The sequence below is a fragment of the Pleurodeles waltl genome, chromosome 6 (genome assembly GCF_031143425.1).
Source record: "Pleurodeles waltl isolate 20211129_DDA chromosome 6, aPleWal1.hap1.20221129, whole genome shotgun sequence".
Lineage (NCBI taxonomy): Eukaryota > Metazoa > Chordata > Amphibia > Caudata > Salamandridae > Pleurodeles > Pleurodeles waltl.
Window position 1 is genome coordinate 1064771701 of NC_090445.1, and position 21071 is coordinate 1064792771.

The window sequence follows — 21071 nt, forward strand, 5'->3', positions numbered from 1 at the left end:
GTGATTGTTCCTCTGAGTAGGAACTGGCTTTCGGTTCGGTTGCTGGGCGTTTTGGCACCGAAACCGTGTCTTTTGTTGTTTTCGGCTCCGAAGAGATTTTCCTCTTTTTCGGTGTCGTACCTTCTTGCCGTCGACCATCTTCGGTGCCGCTATCTCTGTGCCGAGCAGCTTCGGTGCCGCTGTCTTGGTGTCGACCCTTTTGTGCGGCAGTTTCTCGGTCCCGAGATTGCTGCGTGCCTGTGTCTCGACCTGAGTCGGACGATCTCGGCACCAGCTCGCCCTTTTTCGGTGCCGATGGACGGTCACCTACTTTATGGGTTGAGCCATGGCCTGTCGGCAGTGGCGTCCCCTGGGCTTTGTCTGTTTTTCTGTGTGATGCTTGTTTCGACGTCTTACTCACGGTTTCTTCTACGTCGAATTCTTCGGAATCCGATTCGTGGATGGAGAATGTTTCTTCTTCTCCCTCTTCCTCGAACCGTTGTTGTCCTGTCGGCGTGGACGCCATCTGCAACCTTCTTGCTCTTCGGTCTCGGAGCGTTTTTCTCGACCGAAACGCTCGACAGGCCTCACACGTTTCTTCTTTGTGCTCGGGTGACAGGCACAAGTTACAGACCAAATGTTGGTCTGTATAGGGATATTTACTGTGGCATTTAGGACAGAATCGGAACGGGGTCCGTTCCATCAGTCTCGATGTTGCACGCGGTCGGGCCGACCAGGCCCCGACGGGGGATCGAAATTACCCCGAAGGGCTACCGGAGCTCTTCAAGATTCGGTGTCGATTCTAATCTAACCCGATACCGAACGAAACAATACCGACGAATTTTCCGTTGATTCTGACTAACTTTCCGACCCGAAACACGGAGCGAAAAGGAACACGTCCGAACCCGATGGCGGAAAAAAAACAATCTAAGATGGAGTCGACGCCCATGCGCAATGGAACCAAAGTAGGAGGAGTCCCTCGGTCTCGTGACTCGAAAAGACTTCTTCGAAGAAAAACAACTTGTAACACTCCGACCCAACACCAGACGGCGGACTATGCACAGCATGTGTATCTGCAGCAACACATGCCACCGAACATAAAATTACTAAAGGCAACTCTTGTATGTAGGATACCGAAATGTCCTACCATTTAGATTACTGCCATAAAGGAAATTACGATTCAATCTAGGCTTTCGTGTGAGATTAGTGCTTTCCCACAGGAATACTAGAACTTGATTCAAATAGAATGGCTAGGCAAGACGGTCTATGATTGAAGCCAATAAGGATTATAGCTCTGCTGATCTATTATGCCAGTTCGCATACCACATATCCATCATGAACAGCAGCGAAATTGGAACGAAAGCTAAATAAATCAGTTCAGAGCTTTCAACAGGTGATAAGGATATTAAGAGAACTGAAACATCCCTTTATCACAATAAAAATTTAGAATGGCTAGAACAGCTTCAGTCTCCTACAGGAAGAAACACATTTATATTTAATCTGATTTGTCTGTGTCACACTAAAACAATGTAGTTTTTCACTGAGTTGTCACAGCTCTCATTAGGTAGCATCGTTTGCACTCACCCATTCAGACTGCAGAGAATTGATGAAAGGCCCATAACCATATTAGCCAGGGACAAGGCGTTGGCAGCATTCTTACGGGCAAAATCAGCTATCTGGGTACATCCTAGCTGATCACTCAGGAACAGCTTCTTGGTGCTCTGAAACACGCCTAAAGACCAGACAAAAAGTAGTTAGAACAAGAAAGTAGTAAGAACGTCCTTTAGTTAAAGGCAAGACTAGAAACTAGTACCCGGCAGGCTTTAAGCAAAAGAGCATCAAAGGTCTGGCTAGGGAACCTGAATCTCCTACACAGGTGGGGTTTGAGAAACCTTTCACTTGTCTTCTCTGTATTTTGTTGGAGAATAGATTTTCTGGCATCTAATTCGGAACAGGAATATCATGCTCTTGCAGTTGTTTTTAAGACTCAAAATTCCATTCAGCCGATACTAATGTAACTAACACAGAGAACCTTGTTCGTTTTAACAGGACTAGATGCTAATGTTTTATTTCTGGCTATATTTGTGTAATGTATGCACCGTTCAGATTGTGTTATGCCCCTTCCTTCAATGGCTTATCCATGGTAAGTGCAGAGGGTAACAAGTTTGACATATACCAGATCAAATTAAGGCACTGTATACAGACTACTAACAAGGGGCTACAGCCAACAATTATCCATATTGGTTTATACTGCCAGAACACATATGCCTTCACTGGTCAGTAGCAAACAAAGTATTTATTGAATGCCAGTGAGACTCAAATGTTTCCTCCCTAACATTTCAAATGACTTCATAGCAAGAACATTTCACTTAACTTCTAAATCAAACCTCTCTAGTCAGATCAGCTGGGCTTTATTGCTATTACCCACAAGTCAGGTACCCTTGACAAAGTAATATGTAAACCCAAAGGGGTGCTTTTTTTACTTTCCCACAGAAGATTCAGCAGCTGTTACAATGTATCTGATGGAACGGGGAAAATCAAACAAAAATCATGTATGACTTTTCTTTTACCATCATTCATATTCAGTGACCTATATCTGACAATACAAAATGGACATGAAATTGTCCCAAATATCTGAGTTCCCCACAACGATTTTATATGTAATTATAAATGGCTCAAATGTAGGTCTAGTGCAAGAACTGAAACAGTGATCCGCATACTGTTCTGCGCATATCATCCAGGTGGAACTGAAAAACATTGCCGTTTTCCTCCTTAGAGGCAGTCATTCCGCCTTCTCCCGTGATCTAAAAAAGAATTAGGGCAAGAGTTGGGGGAAGTAAAACATAGCTTAAAAAGCTTGCTTTAACATTAAAATTCCAAAGACCCCAGGGAAAACTGCATTACTTTCAAAATTATCACGTCTTGAAAAAAGGAGGCCAATATATGTATATATATTTCTTTTAATTTGGAGCACTAGGACATCAGTCATGGACCCCTCCCCGCTTCATATTGACATGACACCATCTGCCATTTCTCAACTGCACTTGAAAGATAATACATAAACAATAAATATTTATTCATCTCAAGTAAGACTCATTTTACTATGCAACAAGTCTCTAAACGATCTATATGTTTAAAAAAAGGAATTTAATCAAAGGCAGATTTAAGTACAATATTAGAGTGCTGACATATGTATGAATTAATCTAGAAAGTGAATGAAGGAGCTACTTCCTTGTGCCTTGTGATAAAGAAGCCCATCACCTCAGCCCACATAAAAGCATCGGATCTAGCACCTTTAGAGAAAGGTCTAACCCTCCTCAAATCCATTTTACTATGGCCAACAATAAAGACAGACTATGGCCTAAAACGTCACAGTAATTTGTGTCTTGACTCCTACTAACAGAGGTGTGTCACATAAAGGTGTTTTCTTTGTTTTGGATTAGCTGGCTGTATCCGGTTAATGGACATTTGGTTAATCATCCAAAGGGCTCTACTGTACGATATTTGGATTGGTACTGAGCTGTATTTTGCTTCTTAAGGAACAAGTACTCTTCCGCTGGAGTTCACTCTGTAAACCGTGGTTCAATTTCAGGGACGTTAGCTAAAAGGACAACAAAGTCCTTGTCCGGACATCTGTCATGATCGGAGTGTCCAATACAGGTGTGACGAAAGCTGGGCTCATTTTAGTTTCCAGATAACTGCTGGCTGATTGTGTTCATTGGATATTAAACGTATGCAAATGTATCTTATAGGGATCGTCTGAAAATCTGAGATGGATTTGGCTCTTCCAACCATCTTGACCTACAAAGTACTGAAAAGGAGGCAGCCTAGATGCTTAGATAAACATTTACAGAAAAAGTTAAGAATCTGCGTCAATCTTAACTTAAAATTCAACAACACGCCATTTGGGAAAGCAATGAACACAGGATCCCAATTAGGTTTTGGGAAGTGGGTACATAACTACGGGTAAAAAAAAAAGTCTGTTTTCAGCTTTGGCTTTTAGGTAGCAAGACGTCATGTCCAAGATTTGCAGTCAATGTTAACAGGGAAGAAACGGGCATGGGTGTAATTTGAGTTTGTAATGCGGAAACAAACGTGCTCCAGATTTTAAAAAAAGAAAGAAAAAAAAAAAAAGGGACTGTGTTTAAAGAAAACAGAAAGAAACAAATGGAGTTATACAATGTGGTCAAACAAATCTGTTAAAGATTTGACTTTCTAAAAAGCAAAAACTGAATAGAATATATTCTGAACAACATCATGATGACTATAGAGTTCCGTGCAGCACAATATACACAATATAACTTATCTTTCTCAGTGCATGCCAATGAAATGAAGAACAGAACCAAACACCTGTCCTAGTTCAGAAACAGGCTTGATCAGTACTATGTAGAATGGTATAGTGGACTACTAACAACCATGTGCCTCACCCTGGCACATTGCAGTTGGTTTCTTGTTATGAAATCTCAAGTGGCTCCTTTGCTCTTCAAAGTGTCCACTATCATAAGTGCATTGTTGCAAAAAATCAGTAAATACGCTTTAGAAGTCAATAGCGGTACAAAGTAAGCCATATACTACAACCTTTAATAGAATCACAGATGACTATACTTAAGGTCAGAGCTCCATGCTTTCTTGACTGAAGAAACACATTATCTACAAGTTTTCCAGTCTCTTGTAATTTGGTGGTGAGAGCAGACGAAGGTAGCTGAAATAATGAAGGGATGCAGGGTCCCTTCTATTAAACTGAAGAAGACAGAATAGCCTATAATGCGGAATCTGGAACAGATGTGAAGAAGGAAACGCGAAGGTTTAACAACCTGGAACTGTGCACATACAAAAAGCCCTCCAAGTTTCATTTTATAGGAGAGTGGTCAAGTTCAATAACAACACAAATGAGTACTTGGTGGACAAGACTGAATAATCAAGGAGCACGATATCGGCTTTAAAGCACCAATCTGGTTCAGTGGTGGAGGGTGCTGACAGGCATCTGAAAGAGCCCTGTCAGGAGTTCAACTGTCCATTGGAGTTGAGCTACAGTATGGGACAGATGCTCTCCTTCCTCAGCAACCTACATTCAAGCAGCTGAGCAAGAGGCCACATATAAGGGCCAAGAGAAGACAAAAGGGAAGCAGTGTTAGAAGGAGGGTGAGAGCTGTAACAGCATCCAACACCGAAAACAACTGTCTGATGGGGGACATCTGCAGCAGAAGGGGGCGCAGGAGGCTATTTAGGAAGTGCAACATATGATGAATGACTGAATAAAGATCTAGCCAGAGAATAAAATATGCCCTTTGAAGAAGAGGATAGACAGCAGTGACGATGGGGTTGCGGAAAAGATTCTAAACAAGTAACAGTAAGTAAGATGACTTGGAAACTCAGGGGACAATGCTTCAGCCTAATCAGAATAGACTACACACAGGCAGTGCCTGCAAGTCTTGAATAAAGCCCTGGATACAAGGTAATGCTATCCAACTAAGAGAGTGACCAGTCAGTGAAGGAGTCCTGGGGAGCAAAGTGCAGTGGCGAATGGTATGGAAGTTTCACAAAGAAGCAACATTGTAACAGGGAAAACTGGTTATTTACGATAAGGACCTGGAAATTAATCTGTATTGTGGTCTCTCCCTCCCCTTCGTGCAAGTTAAAGAAAGTGGTAAATCATAAATAAAAACTGTCAGCCCAGTCTCAAAACAGAGAAGGGGATTGATGGCCATTATGAGGTTTCCGTTTAAAAGGTAAAATATGGCAAATAAGACATCAACATCGTAAACCGCAATAAATAATGAAGGACCAAATTCTGGTGAATGCAAGTCTATATAGGTAAGCATAGATTTACTATACTTAATTCTACATCTACATACCCTGTACATTTTCAAGATACACAGATGCGTACAATGCTGATCTGCCCTTACATTCATGATATTTTGGTCCTTGATATTTTTGCCAAGATATTTTGTCCCCACGATAATTCTGTACTTGTTAATCTGCCACACAACCTCCTCTGATACCGCCTAGGACCTTCCCAGAGCAACTGTACCGAATTTTATGAACTACATACGCAGAAAGCCATTGTACAACAGATGAGAAGACCGGATTTATTCCACATAAGAATCAAATGGCCTTTGTGTTGTTCCCAGATTTTATCCAAGCAATACAAAAAAAAGACAAAGAGACGTAGTTCTGCTACAAGTACTAATGCTTAAAAGCAACACTTAACTGACGCTTAAAAAAAGGGAAAATGTTGCGGGCATATTTGAGCAGGATGACTGGCAAGAGGCATTAATGCGCCCACCAAATAAGGAGATTAAGGCTCAGTTAGCTCAAAGTCCTACATAGGATCTAAGACTCTACTCGCAACCTTTTGACTTCTGTGGACTTTAGCATGACTGGAACCCGGGAACCCCCCCTCGAATCATTATTGGAATCTGGGGACCCCGCCTCCCCCCCTCCCACCCCAACGAGTCATTACTGAAAGATGGGTACTTAATCTGTTAATATTATTACATTTTCTAAGCAGCCGCAGGACCCCTGAGGAGGCTTCGTGGACCCCCCCAGGGATCCCCGGGCCACTTGGTGGGAACCACTGCTCTAAAAACACGCCTATGTGATCGGATACAGAAAATCAAGGCCATTCCTGCAGGGATTGTGGGTTGTATGTAACATTCTATCTTAAACTGTAACTGTGCCATAAAATGAAGGCTTTTGGGAGGTTTGTTAAGAGACAACCCTCTGGAAGTCTTGTGGAGGCTGATGCATAAAGTATTAGTTAATTTGGCGCTAGTGACGGCAATATGATATAATGTTCATAAATGTGGCAGTCTAATGACGCCAAAAGAGGGGCAGGGGAACAGACGCCTACACTGATGCATTGACGCTGCGAAGATGATTTAACAGACTGGATGGAGGCTGTCCGAAGAAACTTCATAAAATATGGGGCGCATGGAAATTGCATTTCAGTTTCATGTGAAGTTTGGCAATTTATCAGCACCTTAGGGAGCTAAAGCCTTGGGTACTTTTTCAGAGCAAGACGCAGTAGGTGATTGCACTGTAAACAGAAGACACTTACATTATTTTATAATAACGATTTTGTTAACGCTGTAAACTGTGGTTTAACAGTTCAATTTACAGGTTTAAAAAAAAAAACGGTAACAAATAAAATACTGCATCAACAAATGCACGACAATCTTGTTCAGCAGAGGCCTCCCAAAATATTTCTACTCCCATTATAGGGATGATGGGTAGACTATCAACGGCATATTCCTCTGTGCTGGTAAAATTTCACTGCTATCGAAACTGCTGAAAAGTGGTCGCTTTTGCTCTGTCAAGAGTCTTCGACTTCAAGGCGTTCTTAGTTTTAGGGCACCTTGATGGGATTCATGAGCTGAAAGGCAGAAAACCTGCTCAGCTTCTCTAAAATAGCCCGATGTTCCGCCAGAGGCTACAGGGGCTGCCATTCCCAGGGGGACCAAAATGTCTGCGTAGACTGCGGGGAAAAAAAAAAAAAACACCACACAACTCGCGCTTTTTAATTTTTTTTAAAGGTATTTTGTGTTTCAGTTTCCTGAATATGCTGACAATACCTGACGTCATTCTGACCGCAAAGGGCAAAGACGAACTAAGAATGGGAAGGGAGTAGTCTTTCTTAAACTAGCAGGAATCTTTGATTCATGACAGATCGGAGTATAGCCACTTAGGCGAATTAGGGTCACAGAACAAAAGAAAAATCTCCAACGAAGACAATACCAGATTAAAAAAACCTTATAAGCAAGCAAGCAATCAACAAATATACTTGAAACCATTAACTATCAAAAGAATCCCACTGATGCTTCCATCGGGGCAAACTCTTTCTAATGGATGTGAAACAGCTGGAAATGGCAGATAATGTAGGGTTCTGAAAACGCAGCATGTGACATCGCTTGGCTCCGAATTAAAAGAAAATGAACAGTTTCAGTGTAACCCCAATAAAATATAAAGTTTCTACAGGCTAAATTGTCTGTGATAGGCACTGCAGAAAATGCCTGCTTTCAGAATTACCATAATGCCAAACACCGAGTACTTTTCAACAGTGCAGAACTATAAGCTAAACTTTTAAGGGGACCCAAATACCTGGTTTAATACATTCCCTTGCATGCCAACAATCTAAAAACGGGAGAGTTAAAGGACTAGCCAGTAATTCAGGATGTCTGCACTTGGTTTCTATTTTTTTAAGCCCACTTTATACGTCAGACCTAAAACGTGTGCAAAAGGGAGAAGCTGCTTTCAACGACACTTTTTCTTGATAATCTTCCCAAGAAAAAAATACTTACCTTTAAGAACAGGTATCTATCCAGCATGGGTATCCTCGGCAGATTAATGTGTTGTACATTGGTGTCCCATAGCCAAGCCCAGAAGGCCACAATAATACTATCTGAACACTTGCAGCATATTTTTAAACCTGAATATTATCAATGTAAAGACTTGCAATCAAGAGTCCCCCGACCTTCTAAGCACACTCCATTTTAACACCAGAAATTACAGTTTTAGTTCTTCGGTTTTAATGAAGCATTCAAGTGCTCCACCCTATTAATCAAGGTAAGAAACTTTATGGAGACCTTTCGGGACAGGTAAGTAACCTTTCAATTTCACTATGGGGTCATTCACAGGTTAACATGCTCTAAACGAGTGGCAAACCGTGATTTAAGGCCTGGGAGGGGGTATGAGAGAAATGCACATTTGAAAAGGTGTGATGCCTATGGCGGACAAAAAATTAGACTCAACAGAACCCAAACAGTAATGCCTGCCGCGTTTTTGAATAGACGTTCAAGTGACTGGCGTGCACGTCAGCCATAGACTGGTGGGGGAAGAGCTAATCCAGTCTTGGAAGTGTTTTAAAGTATGTCTTGGAATAAGTTGTTGTGCTATAAGGGGACACTTACAGTACAAAACCTTTGCTAGATAAAATGAACACACCCAGTGCATCATCTTAGAGGCAGAGACACAATGCCATATCTTCATAGACATGGCCGCTGTCCTTCCAATACCGGTAAGGTTCATTTTACGGCCATGAGGATTTAAAGGAACAGGTTAGAGAAATCCTTTTTAACAGCCAATGAGGCCATCAAATGACACCTACTGCCACAAAACTAGTTCCATCTACAAAGGCAATTCCGATTGTTTGCTGCTGATGCTCTTGGGTGGGCATCGAAGAGCAGATCCTAGGGCTGGTTGCATAGTTCCCATTCAATGGGATATTCCTCTGCCACACGACTACACCACCTAACCCTCCAACTACTACAGCAGTCTCTGAAGTGCTATTCACATGGACAGCTCTTTATGGTCCTGGGTAGACTCTTTAGGGCACACACTGCGACTGGTTGTAGGATGCTCTGTATGGTGCCAGTTCCCAGAAGATTCTCTTCTGCCACATCTTGGTAGGCACAAAAACAAATGACTACAGCTGTCTCTGCTACAGATATCTGTGTTTCTGTTGCTTTTGGGTGGACTCAGAGTAGATGTTAAAGTTGTTGGTAATGTTGATTAGCATGAAGAGGATAGAATTCCTATTTACTTTCCAGTAGGTTGCATCCTTGCCATTCATAGGCAGAGCCACCAAATCATATACTGCAACAGGTTCTAGAATGCCCATTCCTTATGTTCCTCTGCAATAACCAGGAAGAACCCAGAGCGTAATCTACAGGTGTCCGCATCTCACTCCCAGGGGTTATTCTACTGCTGCTTCTCATTGGAAACCGGAGTCCATATCATGGCTGGCTGCTTACTGCCATTTTCCGAAGGTTGTTCCTCTGATGCTCCCTGACAGACCCTAAAAGCATATGCTATAGCCGCTTGTATTATGCCGAGTCCTACTGGGTTCTCATCTGCTGTTCCCAGGTTGATCCCCCTAATTAACATTACTGTTTACTGTACGATGCAGATTCCACTGAGTTGCTTCTCTGCTGGTGGGTGGACCCCAGGCTATGCTGCTTACAGATGCGTAACATTCCAATTAGTTTCTCATCTGACATTCCTCGATCGTCCCCTAAAGCAGACGTCACAACTAGTTGCACGTCGATTTCAAGTAGTTGATCCATTATCACTCCTGAGTGGAACTCTGTTTCATAATGCATTATGGTCGTATGTCACTACAGTGTGGACTAGTTTATATAATAGTCAATGACATCGTGCACTATGAAGGGTAGCATGGTTCAACCTGTGGCATTTTCCAAGGTTTTAAGCTCTAAGGGATTAAACTACATGATACAGACCACTTTAAAGATGGTAGCTACCAGCTTGACTTGTTACGTCATGTGTGCTCTTGCTTTTCCCATACACTTGAACACGCACAGCCTCGTGCTTGTGGGAAGATGGTATGAGAAGTATCTTCCATACATGTATGACCCAACACTTCCTACTTGTGGACACTGCATTCATTATCACTTCTACAACAACTCTGAATATTAAGAGTCCCATCCCTCGCTGCTTTTTGCTTCAGCTTCACAACTAGATGCAGGAACAAATCTCAAAAAGAGCACCATTCTGGTCCTTAGGTATGACATCAAAACTGTCAATACAGGCCACAAGACCCATTCTTCCATCTATACCCCTTCGATGGATTAACATGCCATCCATCTCATCTTGTCAGGGGAACGAAGTGCGATACAGATCCAGCTAAATACAACCTTACATTGCCACTGAAAGACAGCCATAGAAACCAAGAACTTTAAAGAATTAGGGGATGCATTAAGGTAGGACAGTAACTAGCAGAATGGTTTCCTTCCATGAAACAGCGGTACTTCCTCTGTTCCTGCAGGATAGGTGGATGAAAGTGAATGTCTAGTACATGCAGCGGACACCACAATTTACCATTCTGGATTGCTTCCAGGACCTGATTCCAAGTCAGCATCTTGAGAACGTAAAGTTCAAGTATTTCGCTAAAGGACACAGTATGCTTTAGAGTGATGGCCATTTTCTTAGGATGAGACCAGCGCCATTACTAAAAAAAAAAAAAAAACAGAGGAGTTGCTTAACCTCCTGCAGATTACCCAGCTGCCAAGTTTGGCAGGTCTGGCTGGGACTTAGCAGTGGAGCACTGAGGATAACCAGTCATACTTCTAAGCCTCTTCTGCTGTTGGGGGCTGCGATGCGACCGCAGCTTCGCCTGCAGCACCTCCATTTGAACTGATAAGCTGAGCATGACTGACAGAAACTGTCTTGCCAGTTAATGTTGAAATAGATTATGAACATTGAAGACTGAAAAGCCTTTGCCAGTTGAAAAACGGCACAAGGTCCAGTCATCACCGTTAGTTGATCCATCCATCAATATCAATGAGGGCCTCCAGGTCAAGCTCCTCACTGACAACTCAAAGATGTTTTACCTTTTAATTAAGATGTTCAGAACTTTATTCTGAGCATTTTGCTTGCGAATCGAAAACCTCAGCCGTGTTTTTCAATATGTAGTGTGTTCAAGGTCCTAGTACTTACGAGAAGTAAAACTATGTCACAGGTTTAGTCCCCTACTTTGCTATTTTGGCGCTGCCGTTAGCATACTTGAGTAAGAGACCTACGTGGCTGGTGTGCTGCCTTAAAAATATTTTTAAAAAATTAAAAAATCGGGACATTAACTTCCTTGTTCTCGTGGAAAATCTCAACTGCAATGATGATATCAATGCCTTTGCCCATGACAGACAAGACTTGATTCTTCTGTGCAACAATGGTTCAGAATCCCCATGCCGAGACAGGCGTGGGACTCGACTTGCAAGTACAACAAAGTGCAGACTGTGAAGACGCATGGAGTATAGTCTATAAATGATGCTCAGCTCCTGGATGCTTGATACCACTTTCATGTACTTTGATAACTGGATTTTACTTAAGTTCAAGAATCATGGGGGAAAATGGGCACTGGACATGGCACTTTTGTCTACCCAGTGATCCCCGAAAAGGGTGGATGAACAGTGCCCATATATTGCAAGCCTATCCCCACCCATCTATACTGCATGTGTTACACTGCATCGCAATAATACTGAATCAACTACACTGACCTAACCATTTAGCTGTAACGAAAACTCTAAGCCTCCTTTTTGATAGTGGGTCCAATGCAAAATTTGACATGTTCCTCATCTGCTTTTCTGCCCCACTTTGTGATTTGTTTTTATTTTTCTGCATATGGAATTCAACGAGTAGCTCAAGTCACTCTGCATATACACCATCTATTATTTCTACTGCAGAGCATTACACTTTGCTTAAGAAGTGTACCATGTGACAAATGTTCTCATAAAAGACTACTGCTGTCCTCTAAAATTCGGCTGTGGAGTGACAGCAGGTGGCGGTGACTGGTAGTTTTCACTGCATGAGGCACCCTGCATTACTTCTCCCCACCTTAGTGACCCCCCATTTGCGTTGTCTGTTCCCTTTTCACGCTTACATGCCAGGTTTGGAACTTTAGACGTGGCCGGTAACTCAGAGCAGTATCTTAGTCTCAAAAATAAATGGTTACGGTGTTTTTTTTTTTTTTAAACTGTCAAGACCCTTGATCACATGGTACCTTGTGTTGAAGTAGCTCCAGCTACCATCCCCCTCCTTCTTGAAAGCTGGAGTTCCTGCTTGGAGAGTCAATCAGCTGACACAAGGTTGTCTATGTCAAACTTGCACTTACCCAAGTGGGGCAGGGAGAGACTTGCTTCATGTTTCTGGGCTGAAAGGCCTGGATGAAGGCAAAAGTGCATTCCAAAATCTCTTAGAAGCCGTACCAAACTCGTGTCAGCTAAAGCTCCCTGATCATCCTACAGGACAATTTGGAAGAAGGTCTATCAAACTCATGAGAGTGAAAATCTTCAGTTTTCCATTTGTAGTGGTAGTCTAGACTCTAAAAGGAATATTTTCATCATTTACTGTGCATGCCCCTTCTTTGGGGAGCATGCAGCTACTGGACTGGATTTTAAACTGCACCATCTTGGCCCAGCTGGTACAGCCCAAGGTCACTGTGTTCTGAATGGAGATTCCTTTAATGAATTTGCACCTCTCATACAAGGCAATTGTTCTAAACCAAAGGAATCAAGCTGCACCCAAGTGTCTGGCCTTTCAAAGCTATCCTTTCTCTTTCCATCTAGTGGACCTGAAAACTTGAGCACATGCAGCATGAGCAGCAGTGGCAGTGCCAAAGAGGTAATCTGATCATATGTGAAAGCAAGAAATGCTACTCGCCAAGGGTATGGCAGACCTAAAAGATGTGAAGACCTCCAGTCCAGCTTTTTTCTAGGTGTCTCAACGCTCCTTTCCATAAGACTGATCACTGTATAATCTGTGGCGAGGTACCACACATGACCATGAAATAGGTCATACAGGTGCTTGCCACCATCCCTTTCAATGATGCAAACTTCATCAACAATTCCCTCACAGAGCAAGGTGTGTTAGTAGGGGGTTCAATTATTGGATACTGAGATAAAGATTAAATGTGTGACATTACAGAAAGAATTTGAAACTTGTAACGTTATTACTCTCCTCTAATGTGATCAAGCTCTCAAAAAACTGACATAGGACAGGCCAGACTTTTCCATGACGGGAAAAATACAAGTGAAGGAAATATATACACACACACATGAAGACGCTGGGGACAATATAAATTCCTAAAATCAGGTCGGCTTCCAGAGACCCTTAGGGTTAATCAAAATTATACAAAAATGAGAAAAGCACGGAGGTAAAGTTTTGCAGGAGTCACTTTCTTCACTAGCTGGACTATGTTCGTACAGGGTAGGAGAGCCACAAGTTTTACATTGAAAATATTGAGAATTAAAATGCTGGCAAGTTGTACAGGTTTGTCCCCTTTTTTGGAGAAGATTTCTGTAGCATATTATTCTCAGGAGGATCCCATGTTGGAGCATTAAATCATCTCTCAGTGAGCCATCATGTTAACCACCAATACAGAGGATTTTTCTTTCTCCACCCCATACCTTCACCCTCTTTTACTAACAACTGCCTTTTCAGTCCATTCAGCGACCTGTATGTGTATTGTATGGGCTTGCCTTTAATTTCACATTTCTGGCCAAGCTAGAGAACAAAATGCTTTACAGAAAGTTACGTTTTCATCTAATTAGATCAAAACAGAATTGCTTTAGTGGGTTGTCCAGATGTCCATTTTCTTAGAAAATCCCGAGATGGACAAATGACAAACATTACTTGGGTAAATAATAACGTTAAGAAATGTTTTAAAGTTGAACTAAGCATTTGGAGCATAGCACTTTCATTAACATCCTTATGTGGTAATATATCGTAACGTAGTCTGTAAAACGATTAGAATTCTAACTGTATTTTACTTTTACATTTTCCATATGTAGGTCTAATCTCCTCTTCTATGGGTTTAAAAACATACATTTTGGTTTCCACAATGTCTTATTAGTATTTAAGTACTCCTTTATAAGAACAGCTCTTGCTTACATAGGAACCTATTGTGGACTTCGTTTCGTTTTCTTACAGGTCCATTATAGATCCTTATGAAAGGCCTGTGCCAACGGTAATACTAAAAGAAACAAATTACTCATTGTAATCATCCTTTAAAAATACTTGTCTTTTTACACTGATGAGAGAGATGGGGTCCATTTTCAAATCAATATTATCTTTCAAACTACTATACAGAGGAAAGAAACGAAAAAATATTTGAAACCGAGGAAAGCAATTTGTCCAGCCGAGGAGCAGCCACTACCTCCATCAACCCTGCGCCACTGGGGTGGCAGACATTGGCAGGTCAAGAGTTTGGTGATTTTTAGAGAGGACACGTCTGAGCAGTCAGTGGTGCTCCCAACACACTGGTGCACTCTGATGCCCACCAGCACTTCTGAGAAACTACAACATCTGCAGCCGATTAGGACGAAGATAGCACCAACTATTCTGGACCTCTGCCTGGCGTGGATGTGATCGGAAAACTATCGCTGATATTTACCCCAGTTGCTGGAACACTAACCATAATCTGGCTGATATATGTGCTTGACCTGTTATTTATGACTGATGTTTTCCTAGTCGAGTATATGCCCGGAGGATCAGTCGTTGTTTTTAGAATCTAATAAACACAATGTTAAACACGGTATTTGAAGCAAAGCACTCAGGCCTGCTGTAACACAACTACTAGGTTATATAGACACCAATTTGTTTCGTCTTGAACGAGACCCAATTCAAAGGCAGATTACCACAGCAAGTCTCACGCCAGCAACTGTGGTCAAACACTTGGGAATTAAGGTGGGGTGGGGTCTAAAGAAAACTTGCACAACGGTGCATTATAAATGAGTTGGGCTGTATATTAAGTCATGTTGCTGACCCAGTGTGTTTCAATGTTATTGTTGCTGTTATTTATTAATGTTTGTGTATAATAATTGCCAGCCCACTTCAGTCAGCATTCGTCTCTTACACAAAGTACAAATTTGCCGAACAAGTTGTCCCCTTCAGTGGTGTCAGTGAATTCTGGTGTAACATCTGCTTCAAATGGATTTCCATTGAAATCAGAAAGATGGCAACACGATCCATCTTCACCAGCAGACTAGACCACGGAAACGCCATCTACGTCGGACTCCCTCATCCCTCCCCCCAGCTCCACCTCCAGAACGCAGCAGCAAGACTCATCCTGGACCTTCCCAGGTGGACCCGCATCACCCCCCCTACCTCGGAAGTCTCCACTGGCAGACCGTACACAAGAGGTGCGAATTCAAGGTTCTCACCCTCGCATACAAATCCCTCCATAACATCGGACCCAATCTCAACAACACTCTCCTTCCATCATTCCACCAGGGAACTCTGCTCCTCCACCCTCGCAGAAGTCCCCAGACTCCGTCACAGCCGCTACGGTGGACACTCCTTCTCCCACCTCACCACCAAGATCTGAAATTACCCAACACCCCCCCCCACCTCCTCACCCCACACAAATAATATCATCAACACCCTCCTCGACTCCAGGAAGAAGCTTATGACCTGGCTCTTCAACAAATAGCTGCTAGTTTGCAGCAACCACCCACAGAACCTGGATATCCTTCGGGGTGATACGCCACGCTTTACAAATTTCAGGATTTACTGAAGATATGGCATCATAGACATTACCTTTCTACTTCAGCACTAAACTGTGTCCTTTGTACTACAGGGTATATATGATATGCTAGGACATAAACAATGTACCCCCCCGCCCGCACCCCCACAGAACTTTCCTGAAACACGAATCTCATTAGACAAGTCAATCACAGTCTAGTTGGATACATGCAAACTAGCATAATATGGGTGCTTTAAATGGGCCAGTACTCACCAGTACGGGGTACCCGTACCTGATATTTTTCTCCATTTGAGTACTGGAACGTCTCAGCTGTGGAGAGAAATGGTACTCATAGGCAGCAGGGCAGGCTCAGCGGAGTTATGTTCTGCAGTGCAGGTGTTGCTCAAGTGCTACTGTCGACACAGAGTGGAGCGCAGGCACCAGTGCAGCCCTATGGACTCTAATGGCCTAGTCTCCACACTCCCATTTTTAGGCAAAGTCCTCCAAAGTTGCATAGTATCCCAACTAGCCTCGCACTTCCATACAAACAACCTCCTTGACACTTTCCGATTTGGTTTCTACCAAGGTCACAGTACAGAAACTGATCACCCGAAGAGTTGACAACTCCCATAGAATCCTTAACTCCAGCAACACCGGTCTCCTGGATTTATCCACCACATTCAACAGTGTGAACCGTCATGACTACACACAGGATGTGGAGGCACTGTTGTCAACTGGTTCTCCTCCTACCTATCCAACCTTTACCAAATTGTGAAAATGTGCAACTCGTTCTCCAAACCAGTCAGTCTTCACCAAGGTGTCCCTAGAAGTTCGATCCTCTCCGCAGACCTCTTCAACCTGTACCTAGAAACAGTATGTTTGATTCTCAGAAACTCTGTGAGATTCTATTCCACCTCTACACCGATGATACCCAAATACACTTAAAATATCATCCCCAGAGGATGTTGCCCTGTTTTCAAAACACACTCTTAAAGATTCAAAATTGGAAGTCCAACCACCATTTAAAACTCAACCCAACTAAACAGAATCTTTTTATTTCACATCCAAGTGCAAAAACGCCAATACAAGAATGGATGGCCAACTTTCCCACCTTCCAAAGCTGCCCTGCCATTGTCACAAGTGCCAGGTCACTCAGTATCACCCTTGATAATCGTCTCAATCTTCACAGCCACATAGCAGCCATGGCCAACAGCGCACGCCAACTTAGGCAGCTTTGGGGCATCAGATAATTGATTCTAGAACAAGACATCAAAACAGTGATGCAGTCTCTCATTCTCTCTAGGCTAGACTATGGAATTGCTCTTCTCTCAGGCATTCCCAAAGTTGACCTAGGCCCACTGAGAGCAACACTACATACTGCAGCATACTTCATCTTAGGTCTCAAGAAATATGACCACATTTCTTCTGCCCTGCTAACCCTCCAATGGCTCCCCATTGAAGCACGGGCCCAATTAAAAAATTGCTTGTATTACCCACAGAGCTCTGCACTCCTCCTACCCCCTCCCCCCCCATCTAAACAAGAAACTGAAAATCTCTGGAGCAAATAGGAGTTTCAGGAATTCCCAATACCTGCTCATGAAGCTAGTCTTTCTCTTGTAGTGCCACTAAAATCTGAAACTCTGCCTCCCTCACTCCATTTAACCACCTGCCTAACAACCTTCAAAAAGGACCTCAAGCTTCCCCCATTCAACAGACATCTTGGGTTAATTCACCCTCGACCAGACGTGTTTACTTTCTCCACTGCGCCCTGACTCCCTTTGTTAACTTTTCGTGTCCTCTGCCCTATTGTTGCACCAGTCTCTTGTGGTAACCTGAATACATACACTGATGTAAACGTCCAGGTTCAACTATTAATGTAAACCTGTGTCCTATGTGTTGTAAAGCACTGTGATGCCTTTGGCTCATGCCTGCACTATATAAAATTGCAAAAAAATATAAAATGTAAATAAACTGCCCACACTTAATCTCCCTCTCTCCCTCCAGATACCCACTCTTCTTGCAATTAGTGGCATAAAGCAACTTGCATTCCCTTTAGCCCACAAGGACGCAGAAAGCATGGTTGCTCAAGCAAACACCCTACACACCCATTTCGTGTATTGACCGACGCAGCAGTGCAAGTGTGTAGCACTCTTTCTATTAACATGACCCGTTAGCTCTCTGGTAACTCAGTTTGTAGCGCTAGGATTATTCAAGCTCTAAAACTTGACTCCAGCATGTCTGCCTTGATTTGTTCAATAACTTTAGTTGCACTAACGAGCACTTTAACACCATTCCCGTCTTTAAGATTCTGGAGCATTGCCCCCCCCCCCCCCCCCCCTCCCCCCAGAGTGTCCTCTACTGGTTTATACTGCTGCAAGTACGTGCCCAAAACTATTCAAGAGATGTGTAAGCAGCACACAAATTAAGATGTCATAACGGCCTGGTTATCTTCCGGTTCCACAGCGCTGTTTATGCACCTCTAGGCACCTGCGCCTAAGTGCTGCTCGGGAGACCAGGAAAGCCGATCATGAAGATGTACGATTCTAGAGGATATGTGGATGGATGTCAGGGTCTAGTAATGGAATGCCAAAGTGAAGCTTTTAGACCAGAAGTATGAATGCAGTTGCCACAGATAAAGTGTCCGATAACCAGGAGTGGCACCGGTGCACAGCTAAGCAGAGACTGGCCTTATGTAGTCAACAAGAAGATGGGCGAGTCTACAGTGCCCGAACTACAAGTTAAAAACAAAATAAATAAATAAAGCAAGCACAGGCCCAGTCCCTTCTCTCTCGGTGGCCACAGCCCAGTGCAGAGGCAGGCAAATCTACAGGACCCTCCAGGGTCGTTTTGGCCTATAGGACAACCTGGCATTACTAAGAGGTAGTCTTTCAGGTCGGTGTGATGGGCCGTTTTTTAGCTGTTTGTGGGCCTGTTTTAGGGTCTGCTTTTACTGTCGATTGCCTTGCTTTTAAAACACAAACTTTGCCTGCAGCAAGCACAGATGAAAAGGATTTAGAGAAATACAAAGGGAGAAATATATCGACGGGGAGAGGGATGAGAAACTACGGAAAGAGTCTGAGGCGCAAGGAGGAAAAAAAAAAAAAAAAAAGAGCGGAAGCAGTACAAGAGAACGAGAGAAAGTCAAGTAGGGGGAAATGGAACGAGAGTTGAGATCGGGGAGTAGGGACCATGAAAAAGAAACATGAGCAAAACAGAACTGGGAAGGAGGGGAAGCGCCAAGGAGAAAGGGAAGGACGATAGTGGATAGAGTGAAGAGGGTAATAAAGAGGTGGAGGAAAGGAGTGGAGAGAAAAATAAAGGCCTAAATGTAAAATGAAAAATATAGATCCAGGAGATAAAGGGGCGGCTAAAGGGAAAGACAGAAAATGTGAGAGAACAGATGGCTTGTATCCAATGATAAAACGATGTGAAGGAGAGAACTGAGAAAGAAGGTTCATTGAAAACTGGTCACCTCGTCCCGTCCTTAGACCTGTTCTGGCCCCATCTCCAATCCACAGCTCAGTAGACCGAGTACCTGCACCTATTTATCTCCTATTAAAAAGGACTGGTGTGAGACCCACAATGAAAACAATAAATATAAAGTTAACAACGCAGACCTGCCCACTCTCACGGAGCCAGTGTTTTACTAGATATCGGCTGCCTTTACTCACACCATCTCCCTGTGAAGAGCTATTATCACAAGGTGGAACACAAAAGAGCTAGAAGCCCAACTACAAAGCTGTTTATAGCTTAAAGCTCCTGCGCTGCTTAAGTCTTTCAGTGGATCTGCAACCCCCACGTGTGGAGTAGTCATGTAACATTTTCTTTGTCTTTGGCGTAGGGTAGGAGCTTCTGCTGAGGCCCTGCCGTTCCAAGCTCATGTTCCTCTCCTTAGTACTGCCCCTTTAAGGCCCTTTTGTGGCTGAGGTGACAGAAAGGATCCTAAAGCCCCACCACTGCTCCAGGCCCACTTCCATCCCACAAAGTGAAAACATTTTTAACGTTGACAGACGAAGGCACCGAAACTTGAATTTCCCCAGAAGAAAAAGACGTTCCAAAGCGGTGCCATCTTTGTATTAGCGGGGTTACAGCAGCACACGATGATTACCTTTCAGCCACAGGCACTGGCAGAACAGATTATTATTCTCTTTAATGGTGTTTCGAGAAAATTCCTTTCTAATTGATCTTAAGATCTGAGCCAGAACATGCAACTGTCACTTAGAATAAGGACTGGCAAACGAACAGCCTGGGACAGAAAAGTAAATTTTGACCTTCCCCAGCCCAACAGCTGAAATGTGGTTTCAGCACCAAGTGAGATAGAACGAGACCCGCGGCCAGGTGATGTTTAGTCGAGCTCGACTCCAATTAACGAAAATATAAGAGGTCTCGGGGGGCGTGCAAACGCTGTTACCGGAATAACTTAAAACAAAAAAACACCACAATGGAGAGGTTAAATATAATTTATGGTGTTTAAGTTTAATATGGCACTACAAATACCTAGGGTAATTAAGAAATGCCTTCAAGTACAGGACAATAAGCCTTGGCCAGAACAGTGTGAAACATTAATAGGGGCGGCAGGGTTCTCTCCCTGGTATTTTATGACCCATTTGCTAAAGTGTATTTTTTTCCGGAGCACATTTTGTCAGTTACGTTTGTGCTGACTTGACAGAATATAAATACATTTATACAAAGGGTTTGGCAGCCCCCCCCACCCCCACCACCACCATCACTTAAGGACATGTATGTGCACCATAAATCACATTGGGTCAGCAACATTGTTCAAAGTGTAATGAAATCCGAGCATAAGTTTTATAACGAGATTGAGTAGTATCCCAGGTATTACACACAGGAACAAGAGCATGAATTTAACTTAGGCCTACATTGGTTTCTGACCTTTCTTTACATCACTTAAGCTGCTAGTAAACGAATCTCTCTCCAGTCACCTGATTGCATTCTCTTTCAGGAAGATTTTATGGTTGTTGCACTATTGGTATTTTTGGCCATCTAAGCAGCATCAACTCTGATCATCTTGCTGGCTAGTTTGTACTTTTACATGTCTTTAAAGTTCAGCTCAATACAATTTTGTGCTTCTGCTTTGATAACCCTCTCATCCCTT

The 21071-nt window shown here is 43.0% G+C and overlaps 1 protein-coding gene across 9 annotated transcripts in view; it reads right to left on the reverse strand.

Annotated features, from left to right (window-relative positions):
• Window positions 1-21071, reverse strand: part of TMEM269 (transmembrane protein 269) — a 160628-nt gene that overhangs the window by 104450 nt on the left and 35107 nt on the right. For 7 of the 9 annotated variants that reach the window (XM_069240046.1, XM_069240053.1, XM_069240051.1 and 4 more), the window contains one exon: window positions 1564-1711. In XM_069240046.1, coding sequence (XP_069096147.1) covers window positions 1564-1711 — 148 coding nt within the window. Of the gene's footprint in view, window positions 1-1563; window positions 1712-2699; window positions 2784-21071 lie in introns of all 9 variants that reach the window. The other 2 variants (XM_069240054.1, XM_069240055.1) reach the window with 1 other exon arrangement.